This window comes from Mytilus trossulus, chromosome 3, assembly GCF_036588685.1.
Source record: "Mytilus trossulus isolate FHL-02 chromosome 3, PNRI_Mtr1.1.1.hap1, whole genome shotgun sequence".
Taxonomy (NCBI): domain Eukaryota; kingdom Metazoa; phylum Mollusca; class Bivalvia; order Mytilida; family Mytilidae; genus Mytilus; species Mytilus trossulus.
The window spans coordinates 76,322,378-76,338,595 of NC_086375.1; the positions used below are offsets into that span (position 1 = coordinate 76,322,378).

The 16,218-nt window shown below is 32.1% G+C and overlaps 1 protein-coding gene across 11 annotated transcripts in view; it reads right to left on the bottom strand.

The window, feature by feature from the left end:
• LOC134712454 (uncharacterized) overlaps positions 1-16,218 on the bottom strand; it is a 41,999-nt gene that overhangs the window by 1,656 nt on the left and 24,125 nt on the right. For 4 of the 11 annotated variants that reach the window (XM_063574001.1, XM_063573999.1, XM_063573998.1 and 1 more), the window contains one exon: positions 11,144-15,281. The exons of the other annotated variants lie outside the window; for them this stretch is intronic. In XM_063574001.1, coding sequence (XP_063430071.1) covers positions 14,639-15,281 — 643 coding nt within the window. In that variant the 3' untranslated portion in view covers positions 11,144-14,638. Of the gene's footprint in view, positions 1-11,143; positions 15,282-16,218 lie in introns of those variants that run through there. 11 annotated transcript variants of the gene reach the window in all.

Here is a 16,218-nt window from a genome sequence, read left to right on the forward strand (position 1 = left end):
ATTATTTGAACTTGGAATTATTTTTAATTATGGAATTTGCTTGATTTCTTGTTATTGAAATTTTTAATAAATTCCAAGCTTATTCTGTACTTAAATGTTCTGTGCTGCGCACAACACTTTCTATAACAGAGAAAATGGTATATTTTCAATAGAATGTACTGTGCCGCGCACAACACTATCTAACCAAAATACATTGTATGGAAAGTGTTATTAACCACTCAAAGATCATAATACCAAATAAACATGGAATTTATTAAAAAAAAAAATAAGCACAAGAAATTATGCAAATTCCATAGTTAAAAATAATTCACATAATAGCCTGTTAATTTATTTTTCTGGCATTTTCATTTTTATTATCACCTCTCGTTTAAAACTTTTGATTATATAATGAACAATCCATTTTGTTTATTTCAATTTATGGACACATGTTTAAAGTGGCGAATTCAACAGTTCTCATCAAAAGTAACCTGCATGGATGCTATCACAACAAAATTCCAAACATCAAAGAAATATATAATACTTCTCAAAGACACACTCAAAACAAGAAATATGAACAATTTTGAAATGTCAAAGTTAATGAATCATAAGCCAATTGATCTGAGCACCATATTCTCCTCAACTTTGTAGTGTACTGATTCTTATGCAATAGTGTACCTTAATTCCTGCAGTTCATTGTACCATTCAGGCAAAATTTTTAATTAGAGTTATCTGCCTTTGTCAATAATTGTCTAACAAATAGACTCGTATACCAGTCACATCTTGCATATAATTTGTTGAGAATATAAAATTTAAAAAATAAGAAGACATGATATGATTGTCAATGAGACAACTATCCACAAAAGACAGTAAATGTAGAATCCTTTCTCACAAGCAAAAATGCCCGTTACATTCTTCATAAATACTCATTCAATAAAATAATTTAAATTTTTAATTTTAAATGACATGGGAGCTCAAATATTGTATGCAAAGGAGATTCATGTATACCAAATATCAATGATCTGTCATGAATCAATCATTTATTTTAAAAAAGGAACTTATAAAAAATATTTCAACAAGATGCCAGAAAAATTAATCTCTATATCATCACAGACAAGACAAAGACACCAAAGTTAGACTTGTATAAAAAAAACTAGAGGCTCTAAAGAGCCTGTGTCGCTCACCTTGGTCTATGTTAATATTAAACATTGTACACAAATGAATTCATGACAAAATTGTGTTTTGGTGATGGTGATGTGTTTGAAGATCTTACTTTACTAAACATTTTTGCTGCTTACAATTATCTCTATCTATAACAGTAGTTTCTGTGGAAAATGTTAGTGAAAATCTACAAATTTTGTGAAAATTGTTAAAAAATGACTATGAAGGGCAATAACTCCTCAGGGGGTCAATTGACTATTTTGGTCATGTTGACTCATTTTTAGTTCTTACTTTACTGTACATTATTGCTGTTTACAGTTTATCTCTATCTATAATAATATTCAAGATAATAACAAAAAAACAGCAAAATTTCCTCAAAATTACCAATTTAGGGGCAGCAACCTAACAACCTATGATCCAATTCATCTGAAAATTCCTGGGCAGATAGATCTTGACCTGATCAACAATTTCAACTATGTCAGATTTGCTCTTAATGCTTTGTTTTTTGGGTTATAAGCCAAAAACTGCATTTTACTCCCATGTTCTATTTTTAGCCATGGCCGCCATCTTGGTTGGTTGGCCAAGTTACCGGACACAATTTTTATACTAGATACCCCAAAGATGATTGTGGCCAAGTTTCAATTAATTTGGCCCAGTAGTTTCAGAGGAGAAGATTTTTCTAAAAGATAACTAAGATTTACGTAAAATGGTTAAAAATTGACTATAAAGGGCAATAACTCCTACAGTGGTCAACTGACCATTTTGGTCATGTTGACTTATTTGTAGATCTAACTTTGCTGAACATTATTGCTGTTTACAGTTTTTCTCTATCTATAATAATATTCAAGATAATAACCAAAAACAGCAAAATTTCCTTAAAATTACTGATTCAGGGGCAGCAATCTAACAACGGAATGTCAGATTCATCTGAAAATTTCAAGGCAGATAGATCTTAACCTGATAAACAATTTTACCCCATGTCAGATTTGCTCTAAATGCTTTGGTTTTTGAGTTATAAGCCAAAAACTGCATTTTACCCCTATGTTCTATTTTTAGCCATGGCGGCCATCTTGGTTGGTTGGCAAGGTCACCGGACACAATTTTCAAACTAGATACCTCAATGATGATTGTGGCCAAGTTTGGTTAAATTTGGCCCAGTAGTTTCAGAGGAGAAGATTTTTGTAAAAGCTAACACCGGACGCAGGACGACGACGACAGACGACGGACGCCAAGTGATGAGAAAAGCTCACTTGGCCCTTCGGGCCAGGTGAGCTAAAAATGGAAAAAAATTGGACATAGTTTTCTAATATCTCATGGACAAAATTCAAGGACAAACAGCAAACTCTGATGAAAGCCTGTTTTATAAAAGTTGTATGTAGTAAAACTTTGGGTTCCAACAATGGACTAAGCAAGCTATAGTTATCACCCAGAGACCCTTTTTTCTGAATTTCTATACATGTATATACAAAGATCAGCTGATTTGACCAATTCATAGTTGAGTCACATACTTTTCCACCTTTCTGAGACAATTACCCTAGTAGACAATTGCTGGAATGTTTATTGAAATCACCACACAGGTAGTTTCTAGTTTATGTAGTAAAGTTAAAAACTTATAAAAACAAGCTGATATTTATAAGTAAAAGAATGACCTGGAATTTTTTTTTACTGTTTTGACTCAATTTCAAGAACTCAATTTAAGAGAAATAAATCATGGAAAGTGAAAATAGAACCTGAGTTGCATTTCATAGTTTATATGCTATGGTTTGCCTTTATCATGCTTATCAATGATATAACTTCCAGGATTTAAATATCAGCAACCCGACATGGTCATTGGTGGGACAGGAATTGGTGAGGTTCCTCATATTTTTTTTTTCTCCTGTTTAGTGTTATGTGGAATTTTGTGGACTGTTTTTTTTCTTCTGTTCAATTTATTCTTTGGAACATTGCTGTTTTCTGTCCAATTTCAACTTATGGTTTTTTGACTACCCCTCAGTATCTCCCTATTTTTTTTAATATCACTATTGCAAGTTTCCAGGGTCCTCTTACACACATTTCTCAAATACTTTAAGCAATAGATCAACTATAGTTAGTGTATGGAATCATTGTTAAGTGTACATATGTGGTCCTGCTCTGACATCTGATAATGTCAGCCATTAGAGCAATCTCAGACGTTGAATTCAAGTTCATAGTTCATTGAATAAAGTTTATGAGGTCAGGTCTGTTTCTCAGATAATATGTGCAATAGGTCAACTATATCTATTGTGTGGAATGATTTTAAAGGGTGCATGTCTGTCTGGCAGGGTTTGTCTGATCTTGACCTCATTTTCATGGATTATTGATAGTGTTGACTTCCTATGATAGCTGTAGTAGAACCTTTATCTTAAAGACTTTCGTCATTAATTCAATCATGATCAGTAAAGCAGGGGAGTCATTTCAGTGTGTGTACTTTTGTTTGTAGATTAAACCATATAGTTTGAAAACACTATCTTTAATAGATCTTGACCTTTTAAAAGAACATTTTGTGATACTACTACAAAAAGACCAGTCAAATAAACTTTAAGTGAATATACATTTAACAAGACTATATTAGAAAACATTACACTTATCCTGGACAATGAAAGATTAGCATTATTCTTTTTATCCTGCAACTATACTTTTTGTTCATTCAAAATGGGTTGACCACACAAGTTTTTTTTAAACAGTAACTGTTTGTGAAATTAATAACTGGTTCCACTAGAGTTCTTTTTATATGCCATATTTTGGCAGAATTTTTATTTTGTTCCCTGAAATTTCATTATTGTTGATATGTTCCCCTAAATATTTCATTTGGAACAGTTATAAGATTTGCAGTACGAAGGTGACATACAATTTCCCAAATGGCTTGGAAAGTAGAGAAGTGCTTATCAGAACCTTGAATTCAACCTGTTTCTTAAATTCTAAGCTAAGTTCATTTACACTTAGAAATTTTTATAAAGTTAAAATTCTTTACCAGTATTTATCTTCTACAAATTTTTATAGGCAATGATCAGAAAAAGAAACAACAGCATGTAACTTATTTGTGTTTTATTTTGAATATAATAACAACTGTTGATATCAGAATAAAATCAAATAAAATTGCTGCAATTAAAAATAAATAAATAGATAAATTAAACTTCTGGACTCCTATTTAAAATTGACTCATAAATTTCCTTTTTACCATTTATTTTACAATTATAATGGTTGAATGGTTTTGAATTCTAATACCAACAATTTCAATTGATATAAACAAAGAGTGTTTTTTATGACCAAAAAAATCATTCAATTAATAATTTGCATCTTTGAACACATTCTGTAATACAGTGAAGTTCTGCATCTCACATAATTTCAAAAATAATTACTTGGCATGTAAATGAGTATTAGTCCAACCTTAAAACCAGATGCTCCGCAGGGCGTAGCTTTATACGACCGCAGAGGTTGAACTCTGAACGGTTGGGGCAAGTATGGACACAACATTCAAGCTGGATTCAGCTCTAAATTTGGATTGTGATTAAATAGTTGACACAGCATAGGTTTCTGACACAGAATGAATGTGTTCTAATGAACTTAAAATTTTTGTTTTCTCTTAGAGCAATTCACTATGCTGTTGAATATTAATCCTCTCAAAAAAATGTTTGAAGAAATTTTCTTTTTATTTATGAAATTTCAAATGAGAAAAATTGAACCCAATTTTTTAATCACATCCCCCTTTCCCTTATTCCAAAACTAATCTCAATTAAAATATTCTAATGGAGTTTGCAACAATAACTACTAATTTAAATACATCATAAAATATTAAGATGTAAAAAAACTGCTTGTTATCACTGAATGGTAAAGATCATTTAAATTTATCAGTTGGTAGTAAAAAGTTAATATACATTGTATATTGTATATAACAAAGATTTAAGTTGATTCTGGACAAAGAAAGATAACTCCAATTAAAAAAAATTCTTGCAATAAGATATTTCTTGCTTACTATTCTGGACAAAGAAAGATAACTCTTATTAAAAAAAAAATTGCTATTTCACAATATTGTGAAATTAGATATTTCTTGCCATTGCACAATACTGTGCAATTGAAAAGACTTGCTATTGCACAATACTTAATATAATAATTTTAGATCCTGATTTGGACAAACTTGAAAACTGGGCCCATAATCAAAAATCTAAGTACATATTTAGATTCAGCATATCAAAGAGGCCCAAGAATTTAATTTTTGTTAAAATCAAACTCAGTTTAATTATGGACCCTTTGGACCTTAATGTAGGCCAATTTGAAAACGGGACCAAAAATGAAGAATCTACATACACAGTTAGATTTGGCATATCAACGAACCCCATTTATTCAATTTTTGATGAAATCAAATAAAGTTTAATTTTGGACCCAGATTTGGACCAACTTGAAAACTGGGCCAATAATCAAGAATCTAAGTACATTTTTAGATTCAACATATCAAAGAACCCAACCGATTCATTTTTTGTCAAAATCAAACTAAGTTTAATTTTGTACCCTTTGGACCTTAACGTAGACCAATTTGAAAACATGACTAAAAGTTAAGAATCTACATACACAGTTATAGTCCGGCGGCTTTGTAAAAAATTGTGCACATCCTGTTACAAGCATGAAATTTGGCATAGACCTTCCTCAACTATTACTCTTTTATTTCAGATAGGGAGGCATTTGAAAAAAATGTCTCACTTCCGGTAAAATCCAAAATGGCAGACGTTATACTTAAATCAGCCCAATATTGAAGGCTAGCGTGTAAAAATGTCCTATTATCATGCTACTATCATAATATTTGGTACAGACCTTTGTGTTTTACTACTTATGGATAAATTAAATAGATAAGATGTCTTCAGAAACCCCACTTCCGGTTAAAATCCAATATGGCTGACATTGTACTTAAATAAGCTTATTTTTTAGGGAGGGTAATTGAAATGTGTTTTAACGTATTGCTACTAAAATACATTGTGTATGAACCTTTCGTTGGTGCTTCTGAAGGGGACAATTTATGAGACATATATCTTAAAAACCCTTACTTCCGGAAGTATCCAAAATGGCGGACAGAGAAATATCAATTTTTTATTCAAATTTTCAACTTTTTTCAAAATGTAAAGAAAATGATTTTATTTTGTGCTGGTCATTAAACTTTTGGCTGTCAGTTATCCCCAAAACCACTTATTCTAGCATGTTGTAAATGCTAAGATATAAAGTTGACACTTCCGGTAAAAATATGACGTAAATTTTAAAGATGAGTCCTCAATCTATTTCTCCGATGTAGAGTTTTGGATAGATTGATTTAAACAAAATAAAATCACTATAGTACTAAAAAATATTTAAAACTACTTCTATTTGGCCAAGAATACATGCTTATTCACAGTCACCACCACATGCACACAAGGCAGTGCACGGGAGACCCGATTTTACACATTAAAAATAACCGCGGCATCCTTTCTTACATCCATAATGTACAAGCTTCTGAAAAAATGATGAGGTATCAGAAAGAGTTTTTTTTAAAGGGACCCTCTTTTTCCCTTCGCAATCCATTAGTGACAAGACAAGGTAGCATAAGAGTCAATCCAAAGCTCGTCTCACTAAACACCTGCATTAGTATATTACACGTTTTACATGCTTGAAAAGACTAGAACAAGTCGTGGGAACAGCCCCACTTAAAATGAGATTTCCCTTTTGTGCTAAAATTGACTTTCTTGGTTCGTTAATCATGTTAGATCTGATAAGTTTGTACAGTACAACCCCGGTGATTTAGGCTGATCAATCATCATTCTTTATGTTAAAGTCACATCTTCAAATACCATCAATGTCTCCCACATAGTCTTTTTTTTTCTTTTCAAGCAAAGAGAGAACAGTATCACAACCCGTCATAAGGTATTGGTCAGAAATAAAAGTGTGTGATCACTCATTGCCTTGTGCATTTGAAAGGCCATTGATAGATATTAATCCAAAGTTTTTTGCCTCCCCAAATACAATCAATAGTTCGTTTGCCCCTTTGTCACGGAATAGCGAAATACTGGTAGTTTGAAAACTGCTAAAAGAAGCAAGGGCAACATTTAGGGGAAAGGGAATACATAGACGAACCCAGGATTAAAAACATCCTCAAAGATGGGAAAGTTTTCTGAGAGATGACGACACTAAGAAAGAACTTTTAAATTTTCATTCACAGGAGCTTGCTCAATACAATTTTGAGTACAAGGTAGTTGAAGCAACAAATGCTCAGGATGTTTAGTGTTATCCACCACTTGATGATGTTTCAAGTTTAGCACCATGTTTACACGAAGAGACTGACACTAGAATCAAGATAGATGTGTCTGATGCAGTGAAACATAGACTTAACTGAGTCATGACTCAGACAGTCGATACTGATGTCATTGCTGTTTCGCTATTCCGTGACATAGGGCAGACAAACTTTGGTTTGCATTTAGAAGGGGAAAAGTATAAGATATATATCAATCAATGACCTTTCAAATGCACTAGGCATTAAAAGATAACACGTTCGCTGGAAAAGGAACTGCGTTGGTGACATTAATGGAGTTTGAAGATGTGACTATAGCATTTAGAATGATGATTGACCAGCCAACATCACCATATGGATTTGATGTTTAATGTCATTGAAAACGATACGTGGTTTTGTTGGAAGATAAAAAAAAACAGATTAGGTTAACAAGGCAAGAAAATATGTGTTTTTGCAGAATTTATTAAGATGTGAGAAACAATACCACAGTCTTTGTAAATGTTGGAAATCAGCTCTCCGATTGTGAATTGCGGCCTACTGAGTATGCTGATTGGGTATTATGTCCTTACCTAAATAAAATACCTTGAAACTGAAATACGAGTGGATGAAGTCTTGGATGCGTATGGTAGTTATAGCAACAAATGGTCAGGATATTCTATCTTATCCACCACGTAATGTATTTCAAGTTCAGCACCAAGTTCACATTTAGAGGCAGACACTAAAATCATGGTGCATGTCTGATGCAGTGAAACACGCACTTAAACGAGTCATGATTCGAACAGTCGTTAATGATGATGTTGTCACTACTGTTTCGCTATTCCGTGACATAGGGGTAGACGTTGTGTTTAGAAGGGCAAAATACTTTGGATTAATATCTATCAATGGCCTTTCAAATGCACTCGGCAATGAGTGATCTGAGTGATCTGAAACACTTATTGTTATCCATGTCTTTACCTGTTATGATATGGTTCTCTCTTTGCTTGAAAGGGGGGAAAGACTATGTGGGAGACATTGATTGCATTTGAAGATGTGACTTTAACAAAAAGAATGATGATTAATCAGACTAAATCACCGGGGTTTTACTGTAAGATCGCACAAACTTAGCAGATGGGTATAACATGGTTAACGAAGCAAGAAAATAACTATTTGCGCAGCAGGGACGGCTTTTCGAGGCTATTCCCTCAACTTGGTCTAGTCATTTCCAGCATGTAAATAATGCAATATACTTAGGCAGGTGTTTAGGGAGACGAGCTTGGGATTGGCTCTTATGCTACACACTCCAGGCGGGGACAAAGAGGATAACTTTTGAAAAACTCTTTTTGAGGCCTCATCATTTTGTCAAAAGCTTATACATTGTGGATGTAAGAAAGGATTCCGCGGTCATTTTTAATGTGGGAAATCGGGTATCCCGTGCACTGCGATGTGTGCATGTCATGGTGACTGTGAATAAACATGTATTCTTGGCCAAATAGTAATAATTTTAAATAATTTTTAGTACTATAGTGATTTTATTTTGTTTTAATCAATCTATCCAAAACTCTAAATCGAAGAAATAGATTGAGGACTCATCTTTGAAATTTACGTCATATTTTTAACCGGAAGTGTCAACTTTATATCTAAATATTTACAACATGCTAGAATAAGTGGTTTTGAGGATAACCTTAAGCCAAAAGTTTAATGACCAGCACAAAATAAAATCATTTCTTTACATATTGAAAAAAAATGAAAATTTGAATAAAAAATTGATATTTCTCTGTCCGCCATTTTGGATATAACCGGAAGAAAGGGTTTTTAAGACATATGTCTTATGCATTGTATCCATCAGAAACACCAAAGAAAGGTTCATACACAATGTAATGATAGTAGCAATACGTTAAAACACATTTCAGTTACCCTCCCTAAAAAATAAGCTTATTTAAGTACAATGTCAGCCATATTGGATTTTAACCGGAAGTGGGGTTTCTGAAGACATCTAATCTATTTAATTTATCCAAAAGTAGTAAAAAACAAAGGTCTGTACCAAATATTATGATAGGAGCATGATAATAACACATTTTTACACGCTAGCCTTCGATATTGGGCTGATTCAAGTATGACGTCCGCCATTTTGGATTTTACCGGACGTGAGACATTTTTTTCAAATGCCTCCCTATCTGAAATAAAAGAGTAATAGTTGAGGAAGGTCTATGCCAAATTTCATGCTTGTAACAGGATGTGCATAATTCGTCTGAAATATGCTTGTAGCCGCCGGACTATTAGATTCGGCATATCAAAGAACCCCAATTATTCAATTTTGATGAAATCAAACAAAGTTAAATTTTGGACCCTTTGGGCCCCTTTTTCCTAAACTGTTGGGACCAAAAATCCCAAAATCAATACCAACTTTCCTTTTATGGTCATAAACCTAGTGTTTAAATTTCATAGATTTCTATTTACTTATACTAACGTTATGGTGCGAAAACCAAGAAAAATGCTTTTTTGGGTCCCTTTTTGGCCCCTTATTCCTAAACTGTTGGGACCTAAACTCCCAAAATCAATACCAACCTTCCTTTTGTGGTCATTAACATTGTGTTTAAATTTCATTGATTTCTATTTACTTAAACCAAAGTTATTGTGCGAAAACCAAGAATAATGCTTATTTGGGCCCTTTTTTGGCCCTTATTCCTAAACTGTTGAAACCAAAACTCCCAAAATCAATCCCAACCTTTCTTTTGTGGTCATAAACCTTGTGTCAAAATTTCATAGATTTCTATTAACTTAAACTAAAGTTAGAGTGCGAAAACCAAGAAAATGCTTATTTGGGCCCTTTTTGGCCCCTTATTCCTAAAATGTTGGGACCAAAACTCCCAAAATCAATACCAACCTTCCTTTTATGGTCATATACCTTGTGTTAAAATTTCATAGATTTCTATTCACTTTTACTAAAGTTAGAGTGCGAAAACTAAAAGTATTCGGACGACGACAACGACGACGACGACGCCAACGTGATAGCAATATACGACGAAATTTTTTTCAAAATTTGCGGTCGTATAATAATGCAGAGATAAACAACCACAATTTTAAAAAGATGCTTTACATTACATAAGGTATGAATAAGTCATAGACATTATAAGATTGATTTCTATCCTTCAAAAAATATTTGGTTAAACACTTTCACTTCTGCCTTTACCTTATCATGGTCATTTTACCACATAATGAATTTGACAAGTATTAAATTATTTTTTAAGACAAGCTGTTTTGAAGCAACACAGAACTGATGCAGTTTTATTAAGTGTTGTTAATTAAGCAGTATTTGTTTTTCTATTTTTTTCCTGACAACCCTGCATACCATCTGATATGCATGTAAAGGAACTCTACAAGCACAAAACAAAGGAGGTGTTGGTTCAGCAGCTCTTTATTTTTAATAGGTAGGTAACATTAGGGTACCCAAATTGCACTTCTTTGGTCAAAAGTTTTCATTATGTGTTTATTTTGTAGATGTATCATTATTTTACTATATGGTTTCAACAATTTAATTTTGAATCCACATGGAATCATAGAAAAATTGGTCTGAGCTGACCTCCTAACCATCAATGATTCTGTAATGAGGAAGACCAAAACTGCATCTATGCTTAAATTCGCATCGCCAAAAGTCAAATAACAGAGCTTTTGTTAAATTTCTTCAAATATTTTGAACAATTGGAGATAAGTCCATGCTTACTCTTCATTTTTTTAAGAAATGGATGCTTGTAACATAATGTATTTGCTAATTTTAAAAAGATGATGTTTTGATGACGTCGCATGGCAACGTTTCCATACATTTTGCTTTTTCAGTAAACACTTCATCTGTTGATAAATACTGTGAATGTTTTGTGTATATTTTTTTTTTTTTACCTATGTTGAAAGATTTGCATAGTATCAAATCATAAACTACAAATTGATTAGTCTCTAGGAAATCTTGTAAGATATTTGCTGCTATTTTTGCTAAATAGGTAAAATTTGGGTACCATTACGTTAGGTATAAAACCTCATATTTCAAACCTTAACGGTATTAGGAATTTTAAAAGAACCAACATCATTTATGTAAAATTCCTGTCTTCTAGATATGGTATGAGATAAACTGTCTCAATTTCAATGCATGTAACAGATAGGCAGACAACAAATATTACTGAGTTTTCAAAAAAATTGTAGTCTAAGAGAAAAAATCCTAAACAAATTAGAAAAGTTTTAGATTTTTGGAAATTATATAAAATTTTGTTCACAGTTTAAAAAAACAAAAAACAACTAAGAACAAACTTACAATAAAAACTTGAACTAAAATACAAAATACAACATAAAACATAAATAATGGTAATTGCACTTGATAAAATAAATTAAAAACAAAATATACAACAATAAATTTGTACAACTAAACAATATACAAAGCACTACAGTTTGTAAACCATTGATCAATCTCTGTAAAATAAATAGGTACATCCTGTTTTAAAAAATTTTAAATAAATAAAAATAAGGTGATTTGCTTTACTTATATATTGAAAATAAAACGGCATCAAAAGTTACTCAGATAATTCATCAAAGAGATTCAGTGTACAGTAAATTGCATGCTTGTAACTGCAAACAACCTCTTGGGAAAGTTAAAAAAAAAATTCCCATAGTTAACCAGTGACAATGTATAATGTAATAGTGTTCAGAAGGAAATGTTTTGTATAAACTTGTTTGTATAGAAAGCAGATCATATGAAAATTATAAGAACATATTTGTTCTGTGGTTCTTATCCCATTAAACTTTGAAAATGTGTTTATACCACTATGATAAAATCCAAAGAATATGAGTTTACATCTCAGATAAGGTCTGTCTATTATACTTTGGTCTTAATACATAAAAGGAAACAATATGGAGTGAAGATTTGGCTGAGAAACCTGAATGATAACAGATTCCAATGTAACAGTCTTTGGGTTAATACAAAACACATTCAACCTTTACATAAAGCTAGGTCTTAAAACTTTTCTACTGGCACAGGTTTGTCCTTATTTAAAATTTAGGTATCAATGGATATTTTTGACAAACAGTGAACCATAATTGATATTAAAATACCAATTGTACATATATATAGAAACCAGATGCTCCGCAGGGCGTAGCTTTATACGACCGCAGAGGTTGAACCCTGAACGGTTGGGGCAAGTATGGACACAACATTCAAGCTGGATTCAGCTCTTAATTTGGATTGTGATTAAATAGTTGACACAGCATAGGTTTCTGACACAGAATGAATGTGTTCTAATGAACTTAAAATTTTTGTTTTCTCTTAGAGCAATTCACTATGCTGTTGAATATTAATCCTCTCAAAAAAATGTTTGAAGAAATTTTCATTTTATTTATGAAATTTCATTTCAAATGAGAAAATTGAACCCATTTTTTTTTAATCACATCCCCCTTTCCCTTATTCCAAATTAATCTCAATTAAATTTCTAATGGAGTTTGCAACAATAACTACTCATTTAAATACATCATAAAATATTAAGATGTAAAAAAACTGCTTGTTATCACTGAATGGTAAAGATTATTTTAATTTATCAGTTGGTAGTAAAAAGTAAATATACATTGTATATAACAAAGATTTGAGTTGATTCTGGACAAAGAAAGATAACTCCAATCAAAAAAATATATTGCTATTTCACAATATTGTGCAATTAGATATTTCTTGCTTACTATTCTGGACAAAGAAAGATAACTCTTATTAAAAAAAAATATTGCTATTTCACAATATTGTGCAATTAGATATTTCTTGCCATTGTGCAATACTGTGCAATTGAAAAGACTTGCTATTGCACAATACTTAATATAATATTTTAGATCCTGATTTGGACCAACTTGAAAAGTGGGCCCATAATCAAAAGTCTGAGTACATGTTTGGATTCAGCATATCAAAGAACCCCAAGATTTCAATTTTTGTTAAAATCAAACTAAGTTTAATTTTGGACCCTTTGGACTTTAATGTAGACCAATTTGAAAACAGGACCAAAAATGAGGAATCTACATACACAGTTAGATTTGGCATATCAACGAACCCCATTTATTTAATTTTTAATGAAATCAAACAAAGTTTAATTTTGGACCCCGATTTGGACCAACTTGAAAACTGGGCCAATAATCAAGAATCTAAAAACATTTTTAGATTCAGCATATCAAAGAACCCAACCGATTAATTTTTTGTCAAAATCAAACTAAGTTTAATTTTGGACCCTTTGGACCTTAATGTAGACCAATTTGAAAATGGACCAAAAATTAAGAATCTACATACACAGTTAGATTCCGCATATCAAAGAACCCCAATTATTCAATTTTTGATGAAATCAAACAAAGTTTAATTTTGGACCCTTTGGGCCCCTTTTTCCTAAACTGTTAGGACCAAAACTCCCAAAATCAATACCAACCTTCCTTTTATGGTCATAAACCTTGTGTTTAAATTTCATAGATTTCTATTTACTTGTACTAAAGTTATGGTGCGAAAACCAAGAAAAATGCTTATTTGGGTCCCTTTTTGGCCCCTAATTCCTAAACTGTTGGGACCTAAACTCCCAAAATCAATACCAACCTTCCTTTTGTGGTCATTAACATTGTGTATAAATTTCATTGATTTCTATTAACTTAAACTAAAGTTATTGTGCGAAAACCAAGAATAATGCTTATTTGGGCCCTTTTTTGGCCCCTAATTCCTAAACTGTTGAAACCAAAACTCCCAAAATCAATCACAACCTTTCTTTTGTGGTCATAAACCTTTTGTCAAAATTTCATAGATTTCTATTAACTTAAACTAAAGTTATAGCGCAAAAACCAAGAAAATGCTTATTTGGGCCCTTTTTGGCCCCTAATTCCTAAAATGTTTGGACCAAAACTCCCAAAATCAATACCAACCTTCCTTTTGTGGTCATAAACCTTGTGTTAAAATTTCATAGATTTCTATTCACTTTTACTAAAGTTAGAGTGCGAAAAACTAAAAGTATTCGGACGACGACGACGACGACGCCAACGTGATAGCAATATACGACGAAAATTTTTTCAAAATTTGCGGTCGTATAAAAACATTCAAAATGATTTTTTTTGTTTTAAAGTATCTTACAACTATTGTCGATTAAAAGTTAATGAAAAAGACAACATAAAGCTTGCATATGCATAGTTGATGCAGTAACCTGAAAAGAAATATTTAACCACATAGTTTTGCTCAAAGTTTGTTCTAAATGACTGCATATATATGTACTAGCAGGAACAGTTATCCTTGGATACTTGTCTGGAAGCATAACCACTGTCAACAGTCAAACTTTGAGGGGTACTATCACATAACACAATATCATCTGATGATACAGCTAAATGTTCTAACTTCTCCACCAAATCTTCTTTAAAGGTTCCTCTGTCAAGTTTCAATATATCATTATTTCCATCATGATGGTTCAGAGATTGTCTGTTTGACATAGAATTATCCACTAACTGATGTTCCCCATTAATCACATTTACACATGCAACTATTTCACTGTTTTTATTTTTGTTCATTTGCTTTTCAATGTCTATGGAAGGAGCTTCATTTTTGATAAATTCACAATAATTGTTGGAGTCCTTGTTTGAATGAGTATTTTTCATTTTGCTTTGTTCTATTTCTTTGAATACCTCTATACCAAATTCTGAGGTGATATCAAATTGAATTGTTGGAGAGCCATCTGAATAACTGTAATTAAGGGGCGATTCTGCACTAGGGCTCTGTGGTTCTTGGATGATGTCTGGTAGATCAATTCTTGTATTTTCATTCTTTATATGATTCGATGACATGCTTGATTGACTAGAAAAACATCTTGGCCATTTTTTCCAACACTTTGAATGTGAAGAAATCCATCTGGATATATTTGACCTGAAACAGAATTGTGAATACCAAACTGCAATAAACATTCTAAAACTTTTTTCAATTTTGCAAAAATGTTTAATCATGATTAAAAAAAAGAAATTAAAATAAAAAACAGTTATCTGAGGAGAAGTCAAATCTCCCACTATAAAAGATAAAAATAGGTTCTTTTCATTTTATCATTTTCGGACTATAGGCAATTGTTGCTCATTTAAAACTCCACACATTACTGTCAGACTGTGATTGTTCACAAAAAATAGAATGTCCATGTTACCTGACTTTTTCATTCAATCTTCAATTCTGTCAATATTTTTTATACAATTAATTTTTAATTTATTTTAATTTATCTGAAACTGTTGATTGAAATAAATATGTCAAGATTACATGAAAGTCCCCTAATTCCCACAATATTTTAAGAGGGAGGGTAGGAGGGGTCCTGATCCCGAATTCCCGGGCTTAAAAACACGAAATCCCCAAATCCCGGTCCTAAAAACATGAAATCCTGAGGTCCCAAAATTCAAAATAAGAATTCCCGGATCCCGAAATTCTGAACTTAAAAACACCCGATCCTGGAGTCCCAATAAAGGTCCTATCCCCCCTCTTTTAAGGACTGAAAAGATACCATGACATCACAAAGGATTCCCATAAGTTAAAACTCATCATTATACTTTTAGTGTCTTGGTACTGATATGAATTCTTACAAACATTTGTAATATTTTTTGGTTTAAAATAAGAAATTATTCAGAAACTAAGGTTCCAACTCAATAAACTTGAAGGCTGAATGTTGTCTCTATCTATTTTGATTAACTTTTGTTGTTGAGTTGCTGCATCATTAACATTACCTCCCCCTTCCCACATCTCGTCTTTTGCAACCCCCTTTCAATCAACAATAAACAGTCAGGTAACAAGAACAAAACTATCATTTATATCAACAATATTACAGCCC